This window comes from Paramacrobiotus metropolitanus, unplaced genomic scaffold, assembly GCF_019649055.1.
Source record: "Paramacrobiotus metropolitanus isolate TYO unplaced genomic scaffold, Prichtersi_v1.0 Parri_scaffold0000203, whole genome shotgun sequence".
Classification (NCBI taxonomy): Eukaryota; Metazoa; Tardigrada; class Eutardigrada; order Parachela; family Macrobiotidae; genus Paramacrobiotus; species Paramacrobiotus metropolitanus.
Window position 1 is genome coordinate 15,067 of NW_026570423.1, and position 21,484 is coordinate 36,550.

A 21,484-nucleotide genomic window follows, 5' to 3' on the forward strand; every position below is an offset into this window, starting at 1 on the left:
ACCATTCACATGCACGGCTTGCAGCTAGTGCACGTTAGAACGTGAATCGGCTGAACGTAATATCCGGCTATACAGCGCCGTATCGCTCAATGCGTACAGATTTCCGTCAAGTGCAGCCTGTGCAGGGTTAGTGTACAGTACTGCACTATTAGCGGATTGATGCGCTCAACGCATACTAAGTCGTTTTTCAATTCCGAATTGCGGAGTCTTCTGATTAATTTTTAATTTTCACGCTTGGATCTCTAGTAATTTACCTAGCCTCAACATTACGGTTTGCATTGTAAGACTGATTTTCCCAACATATTTCCTTATTTGTTCACTATGGCAAAGCCTCGTGCGCGTCCCAAGAAGTCAAAGCCAGCGCGTCAGCAACACCAGAAGCCAACGACTATGCAGCTGCGAATCGGTGGCGCAACATTATCCGTCAACAAAGATGCCCTGATCCGCGGATCCCCGTACTTCGCCGCCATGTTGGACGGTAATTTCCAGGAGAGCGGCGCCGCCACTATCGAGCTGCAACAGCCCGAAAACGTCCATCTGGAAACGCTGGTCAAATTGGTGGAACACCTGAGCAGTGGAGACGCCAAGACCAAGTTGTCAGTGGAACGCAAAGACGCCGTCAGAGTGTGGATGGCCGCCAAATACCTGCAGATGGACGAAGCCGTGGAAATGGCCGAGGATATCCTCCACGAGATAATGCAGCGACCGAAAAACCTGTACCGTTTGTGGCGTCTGGCTCGTCGGGATGGGCTGATGGAATTGGAAAGATTGACCTTTAGGGAGATTGTTCAACACCATCCACGCCGCACCCACTTTACCCATTCCGAGGAGTTCCTCAAGTGCACTGCCGAAGAGGTCAAAGATCTGTTGACCGAAGAGGAGTATATTCCAGAATCAGAAGCAGCTGTGTATCAAGTTAGTAACAATAAACAAGTCTTATAAATTACTTCAAAATATTTCTTCGTCTGTAAATTTCTAATCTTGGAATATCTGACTGGAGGGAAGCATCATTTAATTAAAACTGCTTAACTGTATACTCGTCCAACCATTGCAGGCTGTATTGCGTTGGCGCATGCACGACTGCGCCGGGCGTAACGAGGATCTGCATCGGTTGTTGGATGAATGCGTCGTGTGGGATCATCTGGACATGGAATCCCTAAGAGCCTCTTCTAAAGGGCCTTTGAATGCAGCGCTTACCCAGATTCTCGCCAATCGATGCTACGGTCTGATGGGCGGTGGAGCGTCGCTGAAGCGGGCCATTCCGCAAGAGGTCATCTTCTACCACATGCGCGAAGGTCACCCGCATCAGCTCCTCCGTTTCGACTTCGCCCGCAACGAACTGGTCAAACTGGAGTCCCCACTGCAGGGGACGCTGGCCGAACGGTGGTCCAACATCCCACACGAAGGATTTGCTGTGGCCGCCGGCCGGGAGCTGATTGTCGCTACTGGAGATTCGAGTGAGCGGGAAGTGATCGCCATGGACTGCATCTCCGGCAGCACACGCCCTCTCATGGTGAATTCGCCGTTTTTTGGGAGCCTATGCCTGGTTGCGGTGGGAGACCGGCTGTACCGTGCGTGTGAAGCCAGCAGCGGATATGGCGAGAATTGGTACTGCCACGATATGTCCACTGGAAAACTCCGTCGGGTCGGGCAAATTCCGTTTTACACGGAGGAATACCATTCATCTCCCTTACGTTATAATCGGTGAGTTTATTCACCAATCTTAGTATCTTGTTTCCAGTTCAATGTTTTTTTATGAAAAACCTTCGTCGTTCAAACCTTCTTTGCTGACGGTAGTCAGTTATATTCAAAATAAACACAATCGGGAAGGATAGTAAATTAACAAGCATCAGTAAGTGTTGCTTAGGTGTCTTAGTTTTCTTTCAGCACAATATGTATCTGTACAGATACATATATTAAGAATACCACCGCTTATCGCACGTCCCACTAACCCAGCAGCTAAATTGTACCTGCTGCCGTAATAAGCCTTCTTTGCACAACCCACGTTCTATGTACACGAATAAGACATAAGTACCGTTTTGTCTAATATTTCGCAATCCCAGCTAATTTTATATATTTTTCACAGTCATTCAATGCAGGCGTACGCGCTTCCTAACGGCCGAATTTGGTTCCTGTCCGTTGGATCCGTGGACGAAAAAGATGATGACCATCCTAAGAGTTGCGTGGAATCCTACGATATCCACAGCAACATGTGGGAAGAGCATGCCAGTTGGAAAGGTGCAGAGGCACTGCATCATGACAGCGGGATCATCGTCTTCCAAGGCTACTTGTACTTCACGGGCGGCTGCATGTACGACGATCCCTCGCTCTACACGGAAAGCTACCCCAACGCGACGACCGCCTGCTATCGCGTCTCCTTGACCCGCGCGTTTTTTCCGGAGCGCATCGCGGATCTGAACATGGCGCGCTATCATCACTCCGTCTTCATCAAGAACGGGAAGATTTGGGTGTACGGCGGAACGACCCACGTCGACGGTGACAATCAGCGGAACCGGGCGCTGACGACCTTTGAAGCGTACGATGCCGAGACTGACCAGTGGACCATGGTGGAGGTGCCGATGTCGAAGGAACTGCAGGATGAAGTGGCGGGAGGGGATTACGCGCAGAAGACCTTCTGTCTGCCGCTGCAATACCGTCTTCCGCCGGTGCACGATGGGAATGAATTTCGCGATCGTGACGACAATTATGAGTACGTCCTGAAGGAAAATCGTCACATCGCAGCGGCGTATGGAGAGGGAGATGATTCGGAGAACGATAGTGATGACGATTCCGAGAACGATAGTGACAGCGGATGGCCCGCTGGTCTGGATGGCTGATGATGTACGCGTGCCTGTAAAAGCTCTGTATTTAATTTGCGCAACGCTTCGAATTTTTTGTCGCGTTTAACGCTGCTTTGTGCAGTAATTTATTTGTATTTGCTCGTGAAATTTTTGCATAACTGTTGTCTGAATGCCTGGAATTTTAACCGAGTTGTGTTTCAATATTTTAGTATCCATTTGCTCGACTTTTTTCGGATTGTATTTTTTGACTCATGATTAATTTGATCATTGTAACAGGGCTAGTGTTACTTCATGTACAATAAACGTTGAGTCGTTTATTATTAGCGGTGTAGAAATAAAAAGTACAGGATAGTTATTCGCACCACGAAGATGCTACGGTATTCTTTCTGTCGGCACGTTCCATGATAATTGAGCAATTTCGTGCGCTGGTTGCGAAAGCTGACCAAAGGAAACTACGGAAGAATAAATTCCGGTTTACATTTGCTAAAATTTAATGTCGTCCATAGACTCTGTGCCCCCCCAGATCGCCTGGCAGCTACACCAGCGCCTCCATGCCGCAGTGATTCATGGTTTTCGTAATCCAGGTCCGACCAATGGCGTTGTTCGTTATTCGAGCTGGCTGTGTCCAGCGTCTGGGCAATTTCCACGCAATGACTCACTACCGCTTGCTGCTGCTGTCGTGCCAGCATGCAATGAATGCCTGGTTCTTCACTCGACAGCAACGGCCAATGGACAGGCTCATCAGTGATAAGTTATCGCTTGCACGTTCAGTGCGTGACGCGTCACATATATTGCCGACCTTCAAGACTGTGTAATCTCTATTGCATGAATTTGACTCGTTTGCAATTCCGCAACCTTGATTTGGTGCTATTTTTTCTCGTTCTGCCACTATGGATGCAAACTGTGCGAAGAAATCGAAAACAGCACATCACGATCAGCAGCAGCAGGCCCCAACGACCATCCAGCTGCGAATCGGCCCTGCAATACTGCCCGTGAACAGAGACGCCCTGATCCAAGGATCGCCGTACTTCGCCGCAATGTTGGGAGGGAATTTCCAGGAAAGCGTCTCCGCCAGCATCGAGTTGCATCAACCGGACAAAGTCAATTTGGAAACGCTGGTGAAACTGGTGGGGCACTTGAGCAGTGGAGACACGATGATTGTTGAGCGTAAAGACGCCCTGGGAGTGTGGATAGCCGCTAAGTACTTGCAGATGGAGAATGTCGTGACAACGGCCGAGAACATTCTGCGCAAGATAATGCAGCGACCGATGAACGTGCTCCGTCTCTTGTGATTGGCTCGTCGGGATGGACTGGTGGATTTGAAAAGACTGGTCATTGCGGAGATTCAGCGCATGGCGCTCGTAAATTCCGAGATATTTCTCCAGTGCAATGTGGAAGATATCCAATACCTGCTGAACGATGAGGCGTACATTTCAATGTCCGAGGCCACAATTTATGAGGTTGGTGCGTTTCAAAATTTTTTTCCCATTTCGTCAAAGCAGCCAAACAGCCTTTTTGTAACACTCAGACTCAGTTAATTGTAAAATAATTAATAATAGCTAATTATTTGTAATCACTAATTACTCTCAAATAATAACAAGAAAAAGAATACTCGTATATTTACTATATCAAAATCTTTGCCACGCTATACGATGAGTAAGGTATGTATTCGTAACTTCCAAAAGTCCATTCGAAGCAATGCGTTAAGTACTCGTACTTAATAAGCATATTACATTACGGGCATATTACATAAGCATATTACATTAATAAGCATATTACATTAATAAGCATAATACATATTACATTAATAAGCATAACTAGTAGACCCCGCGCAAATTGCGCGGAATATAGCAGCGATGGAAGAATCGTAAATTAAAGCAAAACTCAAAGAGACAGACAGGTACTTACATATACAGTAGATATATGCCGTATATCTACGCATCTGTATCTTCTTAACTTTTATCAGCGAAACGCAGAATTTTCCTTCACAGAGAAATACTTGTGTCAACTTAGTAGTCAGCGTCTAGCTATTTTAAATTACAACCTGTGTGAATATTTTCCCGTCCCGTAGATTGCACAGCTTACAGAAGTGCACTCACACTTGCATATCTGCACTTACAGATAGGGTTAGAAGCCTGAGATAATGTGAAAAAACGGAAGTTCTTTCCCCCGAAAACAGCTCCTCTCTCTTCACGTTTGAACTTTACCGGTAGCACCAATTCAGGTTTTCCAGATCATACATTAAGAGAATTTATTCAATTATAAAGTAGCAGCTTTGAATTTATTTAAAAGTTTTGCAGTTTTTTGCTTTACTTTATTATTTCCAAGCATTGTTCGCTTTTCGGATATCTGCCTTCCTTATAATTTAAGATGGCTCAGCCAAATACCGCTGGTGCCCTTGTCGATACACTTATCAATAGGAATACATAATATTTTTCCATAATGCTTTGTATTAAGAACACAACAGTGAGATTACTAATAAGTAGGCTAAAGTAGCTAAGCACTTAGAAATTCATGTGTTAAATTTCATTGCCAATTAAACTGTTTAATTTTTGCCAAAACTGCCTTCAACGTCAAATACTGTTACTCAAATCGTCTCGGTTGCTAAACTTGATAATCCGCGGGCTTCACTCTTGTTGCAGCTCGGCGCCTTTTGCGGCTCGCCTTTATTACAAACTGATAAATTACTTGGAGTTTCACAAAACGTATCGTAAATGTGGCATTTGGCGTATATTAACTGCATCCATTCAATCAACTCCGTCGGCCACGTTAATCAGTATTTTCTGTTTATTCTGCTTAGCGAAAGACGGTTAATCGGTTATACGTTGGTAATTTTTGCATAAAGTGCACATTTCCGTATTGGTTGTTAAAGCATTAGTTCTCGATTAACAGGAAGCAAAACAGCAAATCATGCGGCATGCTGGGTAAACAACCATATAGTAGTCTAATCTTCGAACTGCTTTTCCCGTGAAATTAAAACGCAGAAAATTGCGAAATTCGGCTGTTACACGATTGACGATTTACAAAGTTAGTATTTCCCTTTTTGCTCAGTGTCAAACGCACTGAATAATTTCGGTAGAAAAAAAGCTTTTATGAAGGCCACTTCGTGCGGTGGTGTACCGTAGCGAGATACGGTTAATATTGGAGCCGAGGACTTAGTGCTTCGATATTTAGATTTAGCAAAAACATTCGTACCCGCCCAAAGGAGCGCAGCAACTTTAAAACTGGTCACCCGCGCTGCGTAGGACAGCTACCTGAAAAACTGGATTTTGGAAATAAGAACCTCGACTGTTCCGTAGACTTTTTAATCAGACTTTCTTGTCAAATCCTGATATTCCTCTATAACCATGCTTTAGAGGTAAAATCTATAAATTCAGGGCTTTCGAGTGATTCATACCCATTAAAATTTCATCCATTGTAACGTTTTAGGTGATTTATCAAAAATTGACATGTTCTATTGGCAGTGGTGGGGTGATCGTTTTGTAGTGGTGGGTTCTCCACTTTTCCCATAGACTTTGCATGCTAAGGTTTTTTGAACTTTTCTTTTAAACCTAACTTTTGTTTCAAAAACAGACTTCTGATGGCAAATATAGAAACTTAGGGCTATCGAATGATATATAGCCATCGAAATTTGGTTCAGTGTAGGGTCCTGGCGAACTGTATGGAAATGGAATTTTGAAAGTCTTATTCTTTTAATATATAGAGATAAGAAGCATATTACTTAATAAGCATATTACATTATTATATTACATTACATTATTATTAATAAGCATATTATATTACGAGTACTTAATAAGCATATTACTCGTACTATAAATGCCTTTCCATCGTTTGCAGGCGATATTGCGCTGGCACATGCACGATGCCACCGAAAGTCTGCATCGTTTGCTGCGCGGATGCATCGCGTGGAATCACTTGAACATCGGCTCCCTTATCACCACCGCTACAGGTCCAGTGCATGCAGCGCTAGCCCGAATTCGTGACGAGCGAAACCGTGGTCTGCTGGGTGATAGAGCGTTGCTGAATCGCGTCATGCCGAAAGAGGTCATCTTCTACCATCTGCGCCAAGGACATCCGCACCAGCTTCTACGCTTCGACTTCGCCCGCAACGAACTGACCAAACTGGATTCACCAGTCCAGGCGACACTGGCTAAATGTTGTTCCACGATCTTAGCCGGCGCTGTTGCGGTGGCCGTCGGACGGGAACTGATTGTCGATCCTGTCGTTCATTTCGGTAAGATGGAAGTAATCGCGATGGACGGCATTACGGGCAGTGTGCGCACTCTGATTGTGAACCCGCCGTTTAGCGGATGCCTGTGTGCGGTGGTGGTTGGAAACCAGTTGTACCGTGCTTGCAAAACAAAGATGGGTAATACCGAAGTGTGGTACTGCTTCGATTTAACCACGGGACAACTGCATCAGGTCGGGGCCGTCGGGCACATCCCGGACTACCAGTCTGAGGAGAAACCACCGCAGCGATATAACCGGTGAGTTTCTGTTTGTCTGTCTGTCGTTTGATCACTTTGGTGTCGTATGTGCACTCTAGATACCGAATGAAGAACACCTACTCGGGTAGATATGTTTTTTCAATGTTTAAAATTTGAAATTTTTTATTAAAGTAAACCCGCAAAAGCGTATTATTAAAAAAAAGATCCTAGTTGCTTTTGTTACTTTTGTACTTTTGTTAGAGTTAGTTTTGTATAGTTACTTTTGTACTTCGATTTAGCGTGGTGCGCCGGTTTTGACGCCGCTCTTAAATTTAATTTCCGAAACTGTGAGGAGCAGTTAGTATGATTATCGACTATTTACTGCTAACAATAATTATAAATATATACAAAATCACTACTGTATATGCAGTACGTTTTACAGCATTATACTTCAGAACTTTCATATGAAAGATCAAATTTTGCTGTACTTTTGTAAGAAAAGCGGGTTTTTGGAAATCTCTTCCAGGGAAAAGTGAAACCGGTACTTGTACAGCATCTTTAAGCGAACTGCAGTTAGTGTCTGGTTGTAGCCGTCAAAATTATGAATGTAAATATTATTTACCTTAAAATAGTGTGTATTATTACACAGTTTGTGTAGTTTTAAATGTGCTTTGTGCATTTGTACCTTTCCAAATGTGCAAGATCAAAACATTAGAAATCCATCGAGAAAAGTTTAGAGGGGTCTTTAGGATTAGAATTTAAGTTATAATTTCCATTTTTAATGAAATTTCTTGACCTTTAAAGAGAAAGCCGTTCGTTGGCTTCGGGCTTCGCGCGAAAAGGATATTATTCTATTCAATCGTTCAACTTCGAGGTCAATATCGCGCGTTACGAGTAAATAAACTCACTTCCTCTGTTCAAAATACGTGACTGGTATTCTTAAAATTTGAATTTAGAGTAATCTGAGCGGTTTTGATCAGTTTTCCATATTTTGGCATTGACGGTTATCACGTTAAAACTGTGAAAGCAAACAATAGCACAAAAATATAGTGGCTTATTCTCCGTAAATCGTTGGATTTGTATTACGCGGATGTATTTGATCTTTTTCTCTCGCAAACCGAGCTCTGTTCAAATGTGGCATAAATGCAAGACCTTGCGAAATGATTTATCTAGCGTGTTCCTAGCGAAATAGCTCGTCAGCTTCGCGCGAAAAATTTTCTTAGCCATCATATTCAAAAGATTTATGGAAGTGCAAAACAATTGTATAAAAAACAACTGTCCCCCTATTCCGACCACCCCCCCTGAGGGGGGCTGCCAGGGGTAGTGTGTAGTTTTAAAACTCCACTATTTTAGGCTCTGGGTCACTAAATAATATAAGTGCTTTAAAGCGAATTTTGCTTTACGCAGCGATGCTTTCAGCAACGTTTCAGGGTTTCTGCCAACTTTTGCGTAGGATTCGTAGTGTGCTGACAGGAAATCCTAGTTTCGTTGTTGTTGCCATACAGTGTATGCAAATTAATGCAATCACACCTGATTGAACTGTTTTTCCACAGTTTCGCCATGGAAGCGTGCGCAATTCCGAACGGTCGGATCTGGTTCCTGTCAATTGGTTCCGTGGATGGGAAACCCAAGAGTCATCCGGAGAGCTGGGTGGAATCCTACGACATCCACAGCAATACATGGGCGAAGCACACCTGCTGGACGGATCCAACGAAATTTCATTATCGCTGCGGAATGATTGTATTCCAAGGATATCTCTACTTCACGGGCGGTTGTCTCTATGCCGATCCTTCCTCGTATAATAAGAGTGATGGCAACGCGACCACCGCCTGCTACCGCGTCTCGCTGAGCCACGCCCAGTCCCAACCGGAGCGCATTGCCGATCTGAACGTGCCGCGCTATCATCACTGCGTCTTTATTAAGGACGGTCAGATTTGGGTTTACGGCGGAATGACCCAAGATCACAATCATCGGAATCAGACGCTGGAATCCTTTGAGGCGTATGATGCCGAGGCTAGCCAGTGGATTATGACGGATGTACCAGTGTCGAAGGAACTGCAAGCGGAAGTGGCTGGAAGGATTCACGCACAGAAGACCGTCTGTTTGCCCCTGCAACACACGCTTCCGGTGGTTTGTGATGGGGACCGGTATCATGTTGACAACGATTATGAGTACATCGGCAAAGGATATCACTACCGAATGACGGACAAGAATGAACGGGGAAATGGCTTGTTGGAGGAAGACCCAGAGTCCGAGTGGCCCACTGGCTTGGATGACTGATGGAACGCTTTAGTGTAAATGGTTAATTCCACGGCTCTCTAACTCTAGGAACTCCATAACATTTTGGCTCTGTACAGTTTGCCTGGCGGCTGGCCACAATTCATTGCAGTAATTTCTGAAAGGTTACCTATTCTAATGGGTAATACTAATTAATGTTACTGGTACTGGTAGTGTTACTGGTAGTGGTACGATATAATGGTACTGGTACTGGTAGTAAAATGGTACTGTTACTGGTGGCATCATTTAATGGTACTGGTACTGTTACTGGTAACATTAAAAATAAAATTTATTAGGATATGTTGTATTGGAGAACAACTTCATATAACATTGTAGCCGTATAACACCCGTTGACCTTTTACAAATTTAGGTTTAAACAATTTTGAGCAGTTTTTAATGTTTTAGTGCAGTTCTTATGTTTTAATGTGCCACTTTTGTTACCTGACATGTACTGTATCGAGTTTCACCCATGAGGTGAAACTCGGTACAGTTAAACAAAAAATTAAGTGCGACAAAAGCTGCAAATCGTTTGCGGCATTTGGAGTGTGCCTTGAGGTTTTGGCGGTAGCTATTCATCAAAAAGCAGTGGATGAATTGGTGGCGTGGTTAAACTCTCCAGCGCTGCAGAGTTGCAGTCGGTTCGGTATGTCCAGTTTGGTAGAGTCCGCAGCTCCAGCGAATGCCTGTAGAAAACCACAAGGTACAAGCAGAAGAATGGGATCAAATACTCGTTCGGCTGCACCGACGTCGGTGCTTCGAGTATCAACAGTCTGTCCTTCTTCGTCTTTGACTACGCAGGCTACTGCTGCTCCGTGCGCAAGTAAGCGCAAGCGTGCTGAGATCGTAACGCCTTGCATAACAATTTCACCCGATAAGCAAACGGAAAATACCGCGAAATGCTGTGGCTGCACACGAAAGTTAAAAAGAAATGATGATATGCCATTACCGCCAAATGATCTAGTGTTTGTAACAGTCGGTCGTCGCCCATATCCATTGTCTGAAAGCACTTCTGAGAAGGAAAAACCTGGAAATGTGTATGTTCGCGCTGTTGCAAGCTGTCTCGAACAAGTGTCGAAACGCGTGGAAGTAGCGGAATTTTCTTCGGCGAAGAAGTGCACTTCTGCGGCTACTAAGAATTAGTTGCAGCCGGCACACGAACAGGCGTTGTGGAAGTTGTGGAAATAGGAATGGGTCGTCCTATCTAATGTACGGAATTTTGGTATTATTATTGCACTTAATGTTACTGCATTTAAATAACTGTTATCAACCCTGTAACTCTTGTTGTCTCTTGAACGTAAAAGCACTTCAGTCGCTTTCTAACTGACCTATGAGCTGCCGCTTCGAATAGAGTTGTTAGTAATTTTTTTAACGCACCTCGCGTTACTTAGGAAATTGTTATGGTCTTATAAAACTTCTTTACGGTCTGCCATTTTGATGAGATGACCACTTAAAAATTATTTAGCATTTTGATTAGATGATATACTTGTGAAATCACGACGTTACGTCGGATAAATGCCGGATAAATTTTAAAATTCTTATGACAGTCTACTTTTTCTGCTGTTATACTTCTGGGTAAACCGGATATTGCCTTGAAGTAATATTTCGTTAATAATAATAGCTCGTTATTAATAACGCATTATTAATGTTATTGTGTACCAGCCTTGCGACTCAGCATCCGTTAAGGTGTCTAGTTGTGCCGACTGCCGGTAACACAATCGGCAATAACTATCGTATGTGTTACCACTACCAGTACCAGTACCATTACGTGATACCACTAACACAACCAGTACCACTACCAGTAACAGTACCATTTTTACTATCACTACCAGTACCAGTAACATTATGTTGTACCACTACCAGTAACACTGCCAGTACCAGTAACATTCATTAGTATTACCCTATTCTAATTGAGAATTTGATTGGTTTTGTGTCCATTTTTGAAGGAGTACTTACCTTCCATCCATTTAATTGTGTAATTTTCAGATACACGCTGGACTTGAAAATGATGTTTACGCACATCCGTTCATACGCATACCGCTATCGGCTTTGGGTGTAAACATCTTTATGAAGTCCGCTGTGTATTTATAAGCTTACGGGAATGTGTGGTTTTGTGCTCCTACATAAGGATTCGAGCATTGTGAATCTGGTAGTGTTTTTTGTGTTTTTGTTAGTGTTTTTGGTGTGCAACAAGCATTGATAGGCTGCTATCGTACCATTACATGCTTGTGACTGAGATTTTCGCTAATTTTATCAAAAATGATTTGTTGGTCATGAAAACAAAACCGGACCTTTTTGCACGACAAAAACGTTTGTGTTTTTTATATTTTTTCTAGCACCAGCCTTATGAAAGCGCATAAATGTTTTACTTATATAATGTACTCATATGATACGAAAAATTGTCAGCCGTTGCAAGTTTCTGTCATGGATGTACACAAGTAAATGCATCGTCGGTTCCGTGTCCAACCAGAATCGGCACTAGAACAACCGCGCTCAGACATAATACTCTTTATCCTTGTTCCGCCCCATCGTCCCATTTCCGCCGGTCTGCACCGGCCGAGCATGCCCGTTGCGCTGCATCGTCCCGGCCGGACTCGGCTCGGGCTTACTGAAGGTCTGGTAGGTCTTGGCGCCGTCGGCCGCCGCGGCGGTCGTCGCTGGGCGGCCGTTCTTGCGATAGCGCACCGCCAGGAACACAATCAACGCCACCAGAATGACCACGCCTACCGCGATCCCGGCGATCAGCGCCGCGTTCTCCCGGAAGATGTCCAGGGGATTACCTCCAGGTGCTGCGGTGGTGGAGAGGACTGGGGCCGGCGGGAACGTCGGGTAGGTGCCCAGTTTCCCGGGGGGCGGGGTGACGGTGAAGGTGGGTTTGGGGAAGGGCGTCTGGATAGACTCGGCGGTGCGGAAGAGGGAGGCGGGGGTGGTGAAGGGCGGCGGGGTGGTAAAGGTCACGTTGATGATGATTGGCGGGCGCGTGGACCGGGAGAGGGCGGAGCGGGCGGCCAGAGGGCTGGCATCGCCGGACGCCTCCGTATCACCTATTGGCAAAGGTCAAGTGGTCAAGTATTGTATTAAATTTTCACTTATCATGTGTTGGTTATTATTTATATATTTCATTTTCATAGATTGCTGATACAGAATTTTCAAGTTTCTTTAAATTTTTTTTTGATTCAGTAAGCTTAGACATCGTAATGCAGCAGTCAGTCAGTGCGTACACTTACAGTCTTCTTCGTCATCACAGATTACTGAGCGCGGTGAGGAAATCACCCGTTTGGCAGTGGTCGACAACGTCGATGCCGTTGTCGTCGTTTTCGGGAATACTGTCGTTGTCTTCACAATAGTGAAGGATGCAAAAATCAGATCGTCATCTAAAAGACGTGGAGAAAGGTCACCAACTTTTCATAATCGGCACAAATAATTATGATGAAATAAATCAGCTGTAATCTTGGTGCAATATAGGTAGATATGTAAGAAAAAGGTCACCCGATTCTGTACATACTTTTCTGACTGTTGGTCAGTGTACACCCGGTATCTTCTACTTTACAGGGCGCCGGCGTGGCGACAAACAGATCATCAGACGCTTTGGTGTCCGGTCCGTGGTGGGTGACGTCGGTGTGCTGCATCTGGTCTATCCATTCCGCTGGCTGCTGTTTCTCGGGGAAGGAGGCATTCGTCGCCTGTAGTTCCTTCTCCATGTCGCTGACCAGCTCCGGATGACCTTCCAGCAGCACGTTCCCGTCGGCATCGGCTGCCAGATCCAGGATGCGGATGCCGTTGATGACCAGACCGGCAATGACGCCCTGGAAGGCCCGCTCGATGTCGTCGTGGCGGGCGTTGAGTTTGCCGCCGATCTCCACCGTGGAGATGCCGTTGAAGATGTCGTGTTGTTTGCCTGCAAAAGGTCACAATTACTAATTTGTGTATCGTTATTTTAATGGCAAAAAAACGAAATTTCACAAGCAAAAACATACAAAAACATTATAGACATAACAAAAATTGTTTGAGCGATTTTTAAATAAATTATAGACACACTAATATATAAATAAAAATTAAAAAGTAATATTTTCTTAAGCAAAATATAAACAAAATTAAATGGTGGCTTTAAGACTTATTCGCATTTTCCAAACAATATACAAAAATCTTGTGGATTAATTAAAAATTTAATACCATAATTTCAATAAATTGCAGTTAGCAGATATGAGTATAAATATTCCCATATATGAGCATGAACTGAAAAAAAAGATTAAATCAAGACAATTTTTATTTCTCACCTGATGGAACTTTTGTAACCGGCTCGTGCCCGTCAATCTGCAGCGTGGCATTGGCACCATCGCGTTCAAACCGCACCACGTGGTACCGACCGTCGTGTAACCGGTGCTGAAAATCGCTGATTAAATGCGCATAATTGCCCATATTGTACACGACAAACAGGTGGCCGGCAACCTGTATAATAAATGCGAAAGTGAAAAACATTTATTCCAAAAAACGAAACATTTGTCGGAGAAAACAAGCGCATACAATCTGGAATTCAATCACATCTTCGGATGTGAAGCTGCCGATGCGGCAGAAGAGCGCCTCGTCTTCCGACTTCACCAACCCAAAAGCGATGCGGTCAGATCGCGAATCCGGCCGTTGTGCCGCATCGAAATGATAAATCACCAAGCCCGGCAGCGGGCCGAACCGGTAGGCAGTGCTATCTGTAAAGGTCACCAGTTAGTGCAACATTTTGAAATTCTCAGAAATCCAAAAGTAAATTTACATGTGAATTTGCCTTTAGATAATCAGCCGTTTGTTCAGGAGAATATATATTTAACCTATTCGAAACTGATCTTTTTTTCTTCTTAAAATAGTTCAGTGAGATGTGTACAATAAAAAGTAAATGGAATATCGATACGTAAATAGGTATGTGTAATACAAATCAGCGCAAAAATTGAATTAATTCGAGGTATTTTTAACATTGCTATATGATTTTATTAATACCGAATTTATTGCAGCACGCGTATTAACGTACAGTTTGAGCAAGTACTTCCGGTGAAAGACGTCATATCACAGTCACACCGAAATCCCATCCACTGCTGCACACACCGTCCGCCATGTTGACACACCGCGCCCTTCCCGCACTCCCCGCGGGGACCCTGGCACCCCGCCACGACCATGTCGCTCTTGACCTTGACCCCGCCCACCAAATCCGCCACCACCCCGTTGATCGTCAACCCCGCCAGACACCCCGAAAACCCCGTCTGCGCCCGCACTGACCGCGGGAGACTGGCGAACATCCGCTTGGGAAGTCCCCCGACATACAGACTCCCCTGGAGGTTCAGCCGGGACTTCTCCTTGACGTCGACCAACACCCACTTCTCCCCGTCCACCACCAGGACGTGGTCTGTCCGCCCGGGTCGGCCGATCTCCACACTGTGCCACAGGTTGTCGTTTAAGGGACGCCGGCTGCTGGACGACAGGCTCTGGGCGCCGTTGCCCATGTCGAAGACGAGGGGGAGCGTCCCGTGGACCAATTCCACGGCGATAAAGTCCTGGGCGTACTTCCCGTTGAATAGGATCAGCCCGGTGGTCTGCACAGTGCGGAAGGCGAAGCGGAGGGAGAGCTGGGGGTCGGCCTGGAGGGGCTCGTGGGTCACGAAGGCCTCGGGGCTTTGGAAGGAGAAGCTGGAGGGTCCGGGGTCCACGGGCGTGGTTTGGAGGCGAGTGAGGACGTCGGTGGTGTCCAGGTGGAGGTTCTGGAGGTGGCCCCGGAAGGGCGGGAGGGGCCGGGTGGAGGGCGGGGACGCCGGGGGTGGAGGGCGGTGGGAGGAGGTCAGCGGCAAGCGGGAGGCTCGAATGAACTTCTTGGAGCGGGTGCCGGGCTGCTTGCCTAGGTCCAGCCGGCTATAGTGCAGGGAGATGCCGTCCAGGGTGGCGGATGTTTCTGTACCGGTGAGAAATTATTTGTATGTATATACTTCATTTGTATTCAAATTAATTAGCGGTTTTGTTTAGCGTAATTTACCGGCCAGTTCGTAATTATCCAGTATAATTTTGACGAATTTTCCATGCCGGTGAAATTTGATAAAATGCCATTTGTCATCGTTGAGCGTTTCACCGACCGTCCATTCCAACTGGAAACCAGTAAGCCGGTTAAAATAACAACCATTATTGGCTTAATTTTTTTTTAGATTTTTTTGCTTATTTATTTTATTTTTTATTATTTACTTTTACACTTGTACGAATTTATTGCAAAATAAATTTTAAAAAAATTAGAACAATTATTTGATTTTCTTACCTTGTCGTTCATTATGGCTTCTGCGCTGAGCGTGACCTTTATCTTGCCGCTGACCAGCGCGACGACAAAGGCATCATCCGATACGTCGCCGGCTACTTTATTTAGGCACCACAGTTTCAGGATAAATGCGCTGATGGACAGCGACCGGAAGCGAAAGGACAGGCTGGTCACTTGACGGGGTCTGGCATCTTCCGCTGGCATTTCGTATTTTACGTACGGGTTACTGTCGTCAAAGCGCATTTCCGATGCAGCTAAAATTCAAACGTCCGGTACGGTCATCGCAGTGCTTATACAAAAACTGCTGAATTACGTAATTAAAGGTGGAAACAAAATAAATAGGTGAAGGCTCCGTATACCACCTTTTACCACACTTGGCTCCTAGTACCACCTTTGATACCACCTTTGGCTTTTAATACCTCCTTTTGCACACCACTTTTGACTCCGCATACCACCAGTTAATTTTTTTGCAACTGTATTATTATGAATTATTAAGGATAGGTATCTGGGAAAACCGAATGGGGTTTGCTTGTGCTGCCGCGTCCAAATCGACGCGCTACGCTCCTTGTACATATATGCTGCATGGAGGTTATACTGTATACACTACGTGGCCCAATCTCGTTTCACTCGATTGTATAGCGGCAGGTTCATAAAAAAAACAAAAATATAAATAATTTAAGAGTATCGAGCAAATGCAGTGTTAATATAGTTATCAATACAATAGGAGAAGTAAGGCCTTGTCACGAAATCGAAGCGAATCTATATTTACTATGTTGTAACTATGCGCCCTACTGAGCCCAACTAAATCTAACTGCAGCCTCGAGGAGGTTTATAATTTTGACTTCTAACAGAATTCTGTAATATTGACTGAAAGTAGTCAAGTTTTTGCTATACATACAGAATTCCAAATAAAATGAAAATTATTTATTCATTGTTGAATTAATTTTAAATAAAGCTGTTCATCCAGGATGAAACGGTCGGCCTGTTTAGTGACAGTGATAATAACAATGCCGGCAATGGCTTTATGAAAATAGGAGGTTTATTTTGATGGCTTTGAAATTGAAACTTTCGTTATCGAAAATAATATAATATAACATGAATATATATAACATGATTATGAGCATAGTACATGAACAGTATAGTACTCGTACATAAACAGGAAAATAATATAGTACAAAATTTTTGAGTAAAAATAATTAGCTAAACTTTTGTTACCTAATCTTTTCCTATACAAAAATTGTCCTTTTTGAGAACATAATTGATTTTCTGTTCTAACTAATCCCGTTGATAGAGGTTCAGAGCTCGAAAAACGTAGGAGCAATCTTTTTAAAGCCTGTTGTCTGCACTTTAAGACGTAATTTAAAATATTTTCCAGGTGAAAGACTATAAAGCCGCTCACCTGGTAAACCACCATAACAAAGATCAGCTCTTTCTTCTAGTCCAGGTTCTGAGTTCCAGACCCAGAATAAATTATCATTATAATTTAATCTGGGTCTGGAAAAACACGCTCATAACCCTGTGTGCACTTAAGCGGTATGACATTGTTAGTATCTAATAAAACAGCACTATCCATAAAACCGCTTTTCATGATGATTTTAGACTCACTGGTATCTAAATTTTCCAAATCACGAATTTTACAGTTTGCATAAAACACATTATCACAAATCAAAATAATTAGCGCTTCATAAACCTATTTACCTCATCATTACTTACTTCATTATCTTCCTAGTTCCTACTACAATTACCCTCATTTTGACTTTACGTTTTTTTCTATATTCATGCATGTATTCGCGCATATTTCTTCCGATTAGAATCACTTTCCATTATTTCATTAAGGATAATAATACTTAAAATTTAACGCAGATCTCTGTGCAAGAAATCTTACTAACCCATACTGAAGCTAAAAAAACGTATCAAAGTCAAACAAAACACAGCAGCCTGAATCAGCACTGTTCCAAAAACCGACCACCACGAAATAATTAACAGGAGAAAAATCTTCTTCACTGCATACTTCTTCAAACCCATAATAGCTCACACGCAACTTCTGCTTATTCCGGAATTCCTTATACACCCACCGAACTAAAAAAATCCAGTCAACAAACCGAATCACCCTGACATTTTCTCGAACAACTTTTTAATGTACATCGCAACCTACTTCCCATATAAAACCACCTGTTACTAAACATCCATAACCATCAGATCAGAACATCATAGTCTGCTCCATTAAGCAATCAACTTTCTCGAAATTTCATGAATTTTTCACAATAATCCATCACCATCCCCCACCACAACTCATAACACACAACACACTCCGCTTCCCGTTACACTTCATTAAACTATGAAGTATGAACAACCAATAAGTCGAATACACTTATGTCAGACTACAGTAAAACCCCCCACAACCTTCCCTCTATTACAACATTCACCCCTTCATTATCAGATTCTTTCAAACATATCATCTTTTAATATAATCACCTTTAATATAATTTAATATATTATGAAAATTCTCTATTCAGCACTTTATATAGATATTCCTACCCCTTATATAGATATTCCTATCTCCACATACAATATGCTCCTGTAATGTACTCCTGCATTATGTAGAAGCATATTGCAATGTCCTCCTACATATGTAGGAGTACATTGCAATGTGCTCCTACATATGTAGGAGCACATATATGTAGGAGCATATTGGATTACGTTTGTTTGGATACTACAGTTCCGTTTTTCTCATCCAGGATCCGATGAAACCGATGCAATGTGCTCCTACATAATGTACCAGCACATTCCAATGTGCTCCTACATAATGTAGGAGCACATAGTGTAAACTAAAAAAGATGCCGAGCCAGTGACTAAACGAAACCCCCAACGACCTCGGGACTTTTTTTTAGAGCAAATCTGACCTCGGGATAATTTTCAGCGCATTTTTCTGATACAGAAACCATTTTTCAAAACTTTTTTTGAAAGAAAAAATTTCTGACTGCCGGGCCCCATACACCCCCCCGTTACCTTAGGCGGTTGCAATGGCGCCACTAACAAAAACTTTATTTTTGCCTTTAGAACACTAATTTCTAGGTAAATCGATATCGCTGATTCTGAATATGTTGTTAGAAACCTTGTATTAGTTATCTTCAAGAAGAATCTTGCGTATTCAAATTTTTTGACGGAAATCTGCAAAATTTTATTTTTTCGAAAAATTTTCTGTTCTTCGACTCAAATAATTTTTCTGATCGCATATTCGAAATCAGCAATGTCGATTTACCTAGAAAAAGTGTTCTAAAGGCAAAAATAAAGTTTTTGTTAGTGGCGCCATTAATAAAACGGGTAGTCAGAAATTTTTCTTTCAAAAAAAATTTTTGAAAATGGTTTCTATATCAGAAAAAATGCGCTGAAAATTATCCCGAGGTCAGATTTGCTCTAAAATAAAGTCCCGAGGTCGTTGGGGGTCTCGTTTAGTCACTGTGCCGAGCTAACAACGCCATCTACAAGTTTCACGCATCGTTACTCGACTCATGTCACATGACTCATGTCACATGACTGTTAGGCCCCACCGCTTCCTTCAACCGGCCGGACCCTTCCGTACTCTACGGGCGCCAAAAATTTCTCTTGTTTACACATGGATATCGAAGACCAAAAACCGAAACTACAGTTTCATATATGCTACGACTGATTCTAGTCGTATACCGCATAGATGAACCTGTCACGGTTCAATGAACCTGCCGCAAAAAATAAACCCTGATCTTTTCAAAATGCTCCACTAGTCATTTTCCGATACCGTGTTCGGTGTACGATGTTCGCAACGTAGCGGTATGTACGGACATTACGGACACAAGCTTCCATACAAACAGTACAAATACAAATTTCCGATTTCCGTACTGTTTTCCATAGCGTCGGTTGCGATACTGAATGCCTTTATGTTACTGCATATCTTTTTCCAGCCGGTACAAGGAAAGATTTGGATCTCGTTTCTTGATGTTACCAAATTAAACTAAATTAAAAATTAAATTTTAAAAAATCAAATGGTGGTATGCGGAGTCAAAAGTGATGAAGCAAAAGGTGGTATTAGGAGCCAAAGGTGGTTTAAAAGGTGGTACTAGGAGCCAACGGTGGTACAAAGGTGGTATGCGGAGCCTTCACCAATTAAATATTGGATATTAGGTAAATAATCTCTAACAGTCTGTGTATTGTGAAAATTAATGATAGCTTGATTTACTGTATTACTCTTGCGCGCGAGCGCCCCGCATAAAAATGAGCACGAATAATTAATTTAATAATACATGTATGTGCGCGAATACCGATTTTCAATGAAATGCTGAATGAAAACAGCCGAGCGGAACAATTTGCGCATTCTATTGACTCGGCCCACGGTGTTTTAATAGAATGCACAATGTGACCAGACCGGCACACGTGCGGCCGGCTGTTTCAACCGGAAATGCCGGCGGCGGGACAACAGACCGATAGTGTCCAGCTGTCTATTGTGCGAACGCTAATAAATTGGATGAAAATTCTATATGCTGAATGCACGGCACACGCCGTGGGTGGCGGTCAATATCGGGCCATTTTGGCGGGTTTTGTTTGCCTAAATAATTGGAATACAGTGTGTTTTCATCGCTCTGCCGACACATATCCACAATACCAGCCTATAATTAGCGGGTCAATGTGCTACATATTAATATTTATTTATAAATACTTTATTTATAATATAACATATGAATAATTTTGTCTAAACTGTTATTTGCCGTGGCTCTGTTATGGCAAACCTAAACCGAACGCCCCATCGTTATTTAATCGTTTTAATCACGCCATAAATTGAGTTCTATTTGATATTGTTAGACTGTTACTATTGTAAGCAAAACCTTATAATTCATTTGTTTGAAATGGCACAAGAATTTCAAAAAATTTATTAACCAAAATCTATGAATCAATGTTCTCTGTAAATTCTGCAGCACGTTTGGAATTCTTTTACCACTGCCGACATTGGCATCCACTGCACTACGTTAAATAGTTTTTCTTATCGTTGATCGTTGCACGGATGTTGTTCGATTAACGCAAGGAATATTCTTTGATTACGTACTGGTTAATTTAAAATTAAGGATACCGCAACCACAACGAATTCGTAAGATGCTGTATACTTTTGGCGGTTTTGCCAAAAATTATTAAAAAATGGTTTCTATATCAGAAAAAATGCGCTGAAAATTATCCCGAGGTCAGATTTGCTCTAAAATAAAGTCCCGAGGTCGTTGGGGGTCTCGTTTAGTCACTGTGCCGAGCTAACAACGCCATCTACAAGTTTCACGCATCGTTACTCGACTCATGTCACATGACTCATGTCACATGACTGTTAGGCCCCACCGCTTCCTTCAACCGGCCGGACCCTTCCGTACTCTACGGGCGCCAAAATTTCTCTTGTTTACACATGGATATCGAAGACCAAAACCGAAACTACAGTTTCATATATGCTACGACTGATTCTAGTCGTATACCGCATAGATGAACCTGTCACGGTTCAATGAACCTGCCGCAAAAAATAAACCCTGATCTTTTCAAAATGCTCCACTAGTCATTTTCCGATACCGTGTTCGGTGTACGATGTTCGCAACGTAGCGGTATGTACGGACATTACGGACACAAGCTTCCATACAAACAGTACAAATACAAATTTCCGATTTCCGTACTGTTTTTCCATAGCGTCGGTTGCGATA

At 43.2% G+C, this 21,484-nt stretch overlaps 2 protein-coding genes across 2 annotated transcripts; one reads left to right on the forward strand and one right to left on the reverse strand.

Annotated features, from left to right (window-relative positions):
* The first annotated feature begins 214 nt into the window (after nucleotides 1-214).
* LOC129600918 (kelch-like protein 17) lies at nucleotides 215-3,041 on the forward strand. Its single transcript, XM_055499590.1, has 3 exons — nucleotides 215-915; nucleotides 1,055-1,704; nucleotides 2,087-3,041. Exons 1-3 carry the CDS (start codon nucleotides 322-324, stop codon nucleotides 2,835-2,837), a joined length of 1,995 nt encoding a protein of 664 aa, XP_055355565.1. The 5' UTR covers nucleotides 215-321; the 3' UTR covers nucleotides 2,838-3,041.
* Nucleotides 3,042-11,995: 8,954 nt separating this feature from the next.
* On the reverse strand, nucleotides 11,996-15,986 carry LOC129600920 (neurexin-1-like). The gene is made up of 8 exons (XM_055499595.1): nucleotides 15,786-15,986; nucleotides 15,513-15,621; nucleotides 14,520-15,431; nucleotides 14,027-14,205; nucleotides 13,780-13,951; nucleotides 13,008-13,400; nucleotides 12,730-12,876; nucleotides 11,996-12,546 (listed from the first exon to the last, which is right to left on the reverse strand). Exons 1-8 carry the CDS (start codon nucleotides 15,984-15,986, stop codon nucleotides 11,996-11,998), a joined length of 2,664 nt encoding a protein of 887 aa, XP_055355570.1.
* Nucleotides 15,987-21,484: the final 5,498 nt, after the last annotated feature.